Source organism: Sinocyclocheilus grahami, unplaced genomic scaffold (assembly GCF_001515645.1).
Source record: "Sinocyclocheilus grahami isolate Dianchi unplaced genomic scaffold, SAMN03320097.WGS_v1.1 scaffold701.1, whole genome shotgun sequence".
Taxonomy (NCBI): domain Eukaryota; kingdom Metazoa; phylum Chordata; class Actinopteri; order Cypriniformes; family Cyprinidae; genus Sinocyclocheilus; species Sinocyclocheilus grahami.
The window spans coordinates 351232-360106 of NW_015505880.1; the positions used below are offsets into that span (position 1 = coordinate 351232).

Sequence of the window (8875 nt, forward strand, 5' to 3'; positions counted from 1 at the left end):
GTTCCCCCCCCCCCCCCCAATTGCCAGTGCCACAATTTGGCATGGATCTGGATAATTAAGTCATAAATTATAAATTATAAGTAAATGCCTTTCGATTTTGGTGTTGAGGCACAACTCTTGTTTTTTTAATAGTCATTTCATTTCGAACGCTGAAATTCAAGACTTTGTTGCGTTTGATGTATAATACATCCCCAGAATCATGAGTAAACCTTCAGGTATTTCTGCAACTCTCAGATACCAAACTTCCTTGCCACACTCTAACCAGGTCGATTTACAATAACCGAATGCAAATACTCTTCAAGAGAGGAAGTACATCTTCAGAATATATCTTCAAACGGAAGATGAAAATCCAATAAAACTTTAATCCAATAAGCCCATTTGGTGAATAAACAAGGCTCTGAATAATGTCGCTCACTGAACTGTGAGACACCTGTTATGAAAGCTGGCTGGTGACGGGACAAATCGGTTAACCATTTCTCAAACAAAAGCACAAGTGGGCTGCTGATGGGTTGAATTGGGGTGGGTTATATAACTTGGTTATGAATGGCTGGGTGTAAGCGAGGTGCTAGCACCCTGATCTCAATCTTGTGGACCCTCAGGCTAGTGTAAACATTGAATAGTGCAGACTGATGAAAGCACAGGGAAAGTTCTCTCCCTCCGACCAAAAAAAACATCCCGACATTCACATTATTGGACTAAACCAATGAACTAGGCTAAATTAATGTGAATAGTTTGAATTGAGCTGTATTGGATGAGCTTGGCAGTAGAGGGAGAGGGCCGAACCCAACCGACTCTGGGGAAACATAGCCTCCCTGGAATCGGGTGCTTGTGGTAAGAAAGTCTTTAAAAGTTAGTGTTTGAAGATGTCAGGTACGTATAATGTACAGGAAAATGCTTTGTGTTTTAGTTTTTGTTTTTGCTGTTTTCAGTGGTCTTACTTTCTGTTCGAAGCTTGGTGGCTTTCCATGATTTTTCTGAGTTGACATTTTGGTGCTAACATTTTCTTTCCAGCCATTATTTCGCAGAAAGTTTCCTCATTTTCCTGTAATCCGTTTTGAATGATTTTGTTTTGCTTTCCAACGATGGTGCTCATCCATTTGAATTTCAGTCACAAATATGTTTTATCCCCGTCTGTCCGTTTCCCACTCATTCATTTGTGTTACTTATGGCTTCAGGAATCAGTGCGACAGAGTAACTTTTAATGCTCGATTTTACAATGGAGATAAATGTTCGTTTTGGAGATGAAATATGCATTCATATGTGCAAGCATTTAATAAGCAGAAACTCTGTGCATTTCAAACGAGACTTTTGTATTGATGTAGAACAGCACAGACGTTGTAATTTCTGATATGTGCGAGGGAAAGTACCCAACAAAAAAAACCTCAAAATACTGCAATGAATGGCCTTCATTCAAATGCAAATAATGTGATCTATTTTCCCCTCATGGTGGAAAAATATCCTGAGAGCCCAGGGTATTTACTGTGAAAGATGGGCTAAATCTTTGGCTCGCATACAGCCGGTTATAGTTGGAAAAACTGCTGTATCTTACGCCCAACATATGTGGTGTTACTTCTAGATCTGTGACACGGAAATCAAGCCAAAGTTAAACCTTCATGCTTCATATTTATGCATGCATGCCAGACACCCTGACCCCTTCAAAACCAAGCTCTTCTGTTTGCATTTGTTTTGGAGATGAAATATGCATTCATATGTGCAAGCATTTAATAAGCAGAAACTCTGTGCATTTCAAACGAGACTTTTGTATTGATGTAGAACAGCACAGACGTTGTAATTTCTGATATGTGCGAGGGAAAGTACCCAACAAAAAAAAACTCGAAATACTGCAATGAATGGTCTTCATTCAAATGCAAATAATGTGATCTATTTTCCCCTCATGGTGGAAAAATATCCTGAGAGCCCAGGGTATTTACTGTGAAAGATGGGCTAAATCTTTGGCTCGCATACAGCCGGTTATAGTTGGAAAAACTGCTGTATCTTACGCCCAACATATGTGGTGTTACTTCTAGATCTGTGACACGGAAATCAAGCCAAAGTTAAACCTTCATGCTTCATATTTATGCATGCATGCCAGACACCCTGACCCCTTCAAAACCAAGCTCTTCTGTTTGCATTTGCCCTTTGCGTTGTTTTACTAGTTTTTTTTCTCTTATGTTTCAGTATGTCTCTGCTTGTTTTTTTCAGTTGTTTTTTCCCTTTTATCATTTTCTTTTTCTCTTTCCCATCTTTTCGTTTTTTGTTTTCCACCCCTTCCTCTCCCCCTTTCCCAAACCTGAGCAGAGCCCTCCGCCCCCCCTCAAGACATTAAGTGCTCCAGCTCCAGCTCCACCACCCTGCTGGTAAGTTGGCGCCCTCCGCCGGCCGAGAGCCAGAATGGGGCACTGGCCGGGTACATAGTGCGCTACGCGGTGGTGGGGGCCGGGGCCGAGGTCAACACGGAGCCCGTGGAGGAGCCAGCGGTGCCCCCCAGCTCCAATCAGATCCAGCTGCAGCGGCTGGAGAAATGGACCTTGTACCGAGTCACCGTGGCGGCCTCCACCAGCGTGGGTCCGGGCCCCGAGAGCGAGCCGCTGCTGTGCCGCACAGACGAGGACGGTAATTTAAAATTAGTCTTTTGACTTGTTTTCTAGCTGAAATATCTCAAAGTTTGCTAGAAGAGAAATTTAATTGAGAAACAACACTGTATAAGATACCAATATTTGTTTTCATAGATGAAATCTAATTACTTTTTTTAACCTGAAATAAGTTTTTTTTTTTTTTAAATCTACTCTGGAAAAAAATGGTCACTCAGAAATTGCTAGTAAATTTTACAATTAATTACAAATAAATGGCCAGTAACACATTGAATTAAACATGAAATTCTGAAGCAATGAAAGATCTTTAGAAAGTATTAATCAGATGCATTTACATTGTGATTGTGCCTCAGATGCAATCAAGAGAAACAGTCTGTAAAGGTGTGAACATAATGGTCCGTACAATTAGAAAAACAAAGGAACAGAACTCCTACAGAAGGTCCTAACAGTATCTATTATTTGTCTCACAGACAGAACTTTGGGAGAAGCTGAGATTCTTACAAGGGTTAAGATTTTTTGAAGACCGACAAGCTAACATCACTGTTGAAGAGCTGCTACACTGCTACCTTCAGTAAATTCTTCTCCTCACAAGAACTCTGGTCAAGCTTACTTATTTTATGTATTGGAGAAATTGGCTAGCCACCCAAACCACTGCTCAGCCAAATACAGCAAAATCTAACAGTTTAAAGACTGAAATAGTATTTTTGTAAAGTGTATTCCAGTAATCTTTATTTACAACTTTGAAAAATAATTTTTTACAATATGCCAGTTCAAAAAGACAAAATACACTTGTATTATCGTACACAGTGTTGATTCTCAAGTACATTGATCTTGCTTTACATGTTTTAAATGTTTAACATTTTATATCATTAGTTGTAATGGATCTGTTCTTAGTGATTTCAAGCTGACTTCACCTGATTTCAAGCTAAAAAAAACAAAACTGTTTTTCAGTTTGGTCTAACGCAATTGGCTCTTTTAACTAAAAGGCTGTACCTACTTTCCCACAGCCACCATATTTGGTCTTATAATTTCCCCCATTCATTTTCTATTGACCTTATATGGTCTCTGGCCAATTTTAGTGAGAAAATAAATCCAAGATGGTGGATGAGGCGAGAGAAATGTTGATTATACGTCCGTGTAGACAGCTTACTCTTTTCAGGACAAGATCTATTGACTAGCATTACGTGATAGAGGAAACACTGACTTAGCATCATTTTCATCCATCACTTCTCTTTGTAAAGCGCTCGGACAGCTTATGAGCACTGAAATAAATCCAGCTAGAGTAAGAAATTGTGTCGGACGTTCCCCGGTGACAGCAGTCTTTCTCCATGACTGACAGCGCTAGTTCAAGATACAAGCTAGAAATCAATACGGAGCACAGCCTTTCACTGGCGCTTTGGGCCGCCCTAGGATGGATAGTTTTGACGGGCCGGTCAACCACTGTAGGCGGGTCGGGAGAGAGGGAACGCTACCCCAAGACCTCCGCTGGGAAATCTCATTTGACCAACCTACAACATGGAGCTATTTGAGTAGCGATGCATTACGACAGTCACATCCTTGGAGACTTGTACTGTTATAGCATCTAATATGGAATAGTCAGGCCCCAATATACAGTACATCCCCTTATGGCGTCTTTTATTGACCATCCAGGAAATCGGTCTCCTCCTTACAGCAGTACTGAATGACCGGAGGTATTAAACATCAAGGCCTCGTATAAAAGGATTTTCATTAGCTCGCAGGTAAAAGACTGCAGATGGCAGACTCGCGAATTGATCAGTGCTCAGATAAGAAAGATAGTGAAATGGAAGGGGATGAAATGGTTGCTCGGGTATATGGGGGTGTGATATTACAGTTGATTAAATGTCCCTGAAGATGGGCGCTTAATCAGTAGCCTGGTTTTCACATAATTGAATGTATGTACTAGCTGAGACGCAGGAGCTTATTTTCTTTTCAGCCATACAGAGATGGCATATCGTACAGTCTTAAGGTGCTCAGTAATAATTGGTACATTGCACTATTTTTAGATCAGACAGAGAGTCTGTCCTTGCCGAATCAGATGTAATTAAAGAAGATTTTGTGTGTTAAGGGTATGATATCTCAGGAACCATGATTGCTAGCTATGTATAAATTGGTGGATTGGTAGAAAAATGTGCTTTCTTCAAGTCCAAGTGGTTCAGAGTCTCATCAGGGTTGAAATATTTTTTTAACTGACCTTTAATTTTGGTAAATAGTGAGTAAAAGAGTGGTAATCACGAAGTAAGTCACAAAGAAAATGAAGGGACATCCATAGATATATGCATTCACGTTGAAGTTCAAGTTTCATGTAAACAGTTTTATTGTGTTGCATTATTTTTATAATGAACTGAGGTGTATAAAATATTTAATGTAGATTTTAAAATTTTCATGCTTTTTAAAGCCCAAAAACATCTGGAGGTGAACATCAGGGTTGAAATATTTTTGTAACTGACCTTTAAATTTGATAAATAGTGAAGTTTAAGTCTCATATAAACACTTTTATTGTGTTGCAAGATTTTTATAATGAACCGAGGTGTGTAAAATATTTAATGCAAATTTTAACAATTTAGTTTTTTTAAAGCCCAAAAAACATATGGAAAGTCATGTTTAGGTGTAATATCTTAGGTGTGATGATTGCTAGCTATGGATAAATTGGTGAATTGGTAGAAAAATGTGTTCCCTTCAAGTCCAAGTGGTTCAGAGTCTCATCAGGATAAAAATATTTTTAAAACTGACCCCTAAAATTGGTAAAAAGTGAAACATTTCTAGACGAGTGGGTTTTAATTTTGCTCATTAAAAACTAAAGATACTAATCAATGTGTTTTGATTGTAAAACATAAGCTTTAATTGACTTCTTATGTCCCATTCATGATGAAAATGCTAAGGCAATTATCACTACTACCATTGCTCAAACTAAGAGTTAGTAATATGAACAAAAATTAGGTAAGTAACTCAAGTAGCACAAAGCAACAACTTAGCATCATATTGGTGAGTTTTGCACAGGCAAAAGCCACCATAATGTTTTTTAAAATTTAATTTTAATGATAATATTGTAATCTCAGTAGCTCATAGCGTGTCATCTTTTCCCATTGCAGTGCCCGGGGCCCCCCCTCGGCGTGTGGAGGTTGAGGTGCTGAACTCCACCGCCATCAAGGTAATGTGGCGCTCCCTATTGCCAGGGAAACAGCACGGGCAGATCCGTGGATACCAGGTGCACTACGTCCGTGTCGAGAATGGCGAATCCCGTGGCCTGCCCCTCATCAAGGACGTCATGCTCGCCGATGCGCAGGTATGTTAACGCAACAATGCCGCTGTGCTGAATATTAACATTTCCTGAAACAAAAATGTTGTTGTTTATTGTATTTCTTTCCAATTTTCTTTTTACCTGACGTCATCAAGGGTGCGCAGACAATTGGTTAATGTCTATTTTTAGAATACTGTTGCAGCAAATGCGACCCAATATCTTGCAAGTATTTAACACACTCATGGCCACTGCAACAAATGTATGAAAATCCTTTTATAAACAATTTAATCTGTGAAGTTCTTTTATAGCCTCTAGAATGCTTTCCACAAGCAGTCCAAAACATCTTATCAGCCATTAGAACTGCACGGTTTAGTCAAACCTTTAATAAGTTTAACCTCTAAGGCTCTAGTGTCATAGATAAAGTCAACAAAAGCTGATTATGTCAGCCGTATTGAGCGCCCCGAGAGCTCCAGAAAAACATGAGGCACTTGAGCACTGCGATCACAATTCAGACTTGATTTAAAAGTAGAAGCGGCAGAAAAAGAAAGAAAAAAAGAAGAGAAAGCAAGCGAGCGCCTCTGGCTGCAACCTAAAATTATAATACAAGCTTCTGTCATGAAAACAGTGAAATTACAGATACCATGTGCCTTATTCTCCTCACAGCTGCAAATATTACAGCTTTGAACAAACTGTGACTAAAGCTTTTTAATTTATCCCGCTTATGTTTATGACAGTATAATTTACAGTTGTCAGCTTTGTGGTAATCGGTTGATATTATATTGATATCTGGGTCACGATACAATAATATTGATTCTGTTTATTCTGTACAAAAGGTGATTTTTTTTTTTATGATTTGTTTTAGACTGTTTAAATATCACAAACATTTATGTAATGATAAAATAATAAAATATTCATATTAAAAAAAAAATTATAAGTAAATTTTTGGGGTTGAGGTGAGTTATCTCAAAACTTTTAGACATCAAATTAATTTTGCATCGCATAAGACTTGGAGCATTTTTCAGAAGAATAGCTGTTGTGATCTGATATTAAATTCCAAAACAGCCTTTTTATACTCTTACTAAATGAAATGGTGAAGAAAAAACTGCAGGAATGACATGCTCAGATAGCAGCGGCCACTCAATTTCCTGCCTCGTCTTCAATCTTCATGATTTTTTTCACCCTAATCCACACTGACCTACTTTAAAACACTCTGCCGTTCTTCCATTTCCTTGGCACTTTTACCTTGTTTGGTCTTACGCTTTCCTCTCTTTCTTTCTGTCTGTCTTTTTCCTCTCTTTCAAACCGCGCTCCCTCTTTCTCCTCCCGGGTGGGGGATGTTAGTGGGAAATGGACGACACAGCTGAATATGTGAGTATGGCTGTCGGCGAGTGTTCGGTGTGATGTGAGAACCTGTGATGTTACATCAGCCCTGCTTTGTCTCTCAGTCATTGAACATGTTTATAGGCAGAAACTCAAATGCTGTTTTTATTGGGGAAATGTCATAAACACTGTAGATCATGTAGATTCTAGCATTTTTTAATAGGCATAAATGTCTTGAGAAGCCATGTTCAGGGTATGATATCTCAGGAACTTGGATTGCTAGCTTTGTACAAAATGGTAGATTGGTAGAAAAATGTGTTCCCTTCAAGTCTTAGTGGTTGAGAGAGTCATCCTGGTAGAAATATTTTCTAAACTGTCCTCTAAACTTGGTAAATGTGAAAAAATTCTAGAAAATTGAGTTGATTGATGCACAGATTTATGCATGGATGTTGAAGTTCAAGTCTCATGTAAACCTTTTTTTGCATTGCACTGCAAGATTTTTATAATGACCTGAGGTGTGTAAATATTTCATGTAGATTTTCATTTTGTAAAGCTCAGATATCCAGAAAGCCAAGTTTAGGGCATGATATCTCATGAACTTTGATTTTTGGCTTTGTACAAATTGGTAGATTGGAAGAAAAACATGTTCCTTTCAAGTCCAAGTGGTTCAGAGTCTCATCAGGGAAGAAATACTGACCTCTAAAATTAGAAAAAGTGAGAAATGAGACAAATTGAATGGGTCTATGAGAGGCATAAACCGGGGTCATTAAAATATCTCAAAAAATATTTTTTTTCTTGCATATTGATGCATATAGATTGACACATTGAAGATAAAGTGCCATGTAAACCATTTTTGGTGTTGCAACATTTTTATAATGAGCTGATTTTTGTCAGAGAGAGAAAACTAATGCAACCTCACATCCATTGTGTGTGTGTGTGTGTGTGTGTGTGTGTGTGTGTGTGTGTGTGTGTGTGTGTGTGACGGCGATAGAAAAATATTAATGTGTGTGTGTGTGTGTGTGTGTGTGTGTGACGGCGATAGAAAAATATTAATGGTGCACAGGGGGAATGATGTAACATCAGGGTTCCTTTATGCCTGGCATGAAAGAGTGTTTTGTGCTGTGATGTTGTGCATTAAGTAAAGTACAAACAAAAACGAAGCTTATTTTGTGCAAAATTCAAGCAACCTTTTGAAGAAATAAGATATACATTGGTGATATTTATTTTTATAAATAGATCATTTGTGTAACCCAAAAATTGCATGAATATCTTGAACTGGTTTGATGTGAAGCGCAATTCTCTGTGAGCTGCAGGACCCACAGTTGCTTTTTTCTCTGCAAGCGCATTGCATTAATTTCCTCTCCGTCATGCGCGCTGATCAAAGCTCACTTGCTTTCACGTGAAATATTGGAAAATAGGAGGCCCGTCAGAAGGGCGTGTGTGCTCACAGCTTACTGGCCGACCTGGAGAGAAATTCATTATTCTGACAGTCTGTTTGCTCAGGCTCTCTGTTGAATTAATTCACAGACATGTGTCGTAGATGAGCAGGAATTGTAATCTATAACCTGGTCATGCTGGATGACACGCTAAATGCCAATAATAATGATCCACACTGCCATAGAAATGAGGTGCACTTCTGAATATATATATATATATATAGAGAGAGAGAGAGAGAGAATTATATATTATTCATTGATATACTTAT

At 38.5% G+C, this 8875-nt stretch overlaps 1 protein-coding gene across 21 annotated transcripts in view; it reads left to right on the top strand.

Moving 5' to 3' along the window:
- The window catches only part of ptprsa (protein tyrosine phosphatase receptor type Sa), a 232823-nt gene that overhangs the window by 177318 nt on the left and 46630 nt on the right, over positions 1-8875 (top strand). The window contains exons 15-17 of one of the 21 annotated variants that reach the window (XM_016243814.1): positions 2299-2613; positions 5702-5895; positions 7192-7218. The exons of the other annotated variants lie outside the window; for them this stretch is intronic. Coding sequence (XP_016099300.1) covers positions 2299-2613; positions 5702-5895; positions 7192-7218 — 536 coding nt within the window. The remainder of the gene's footprint in view (positions 1-2298; positions 2614-5701; positions 5896-7191; positions 7219-8875) is intronic. 21 annotated transcript variants of the gene reach the window in all.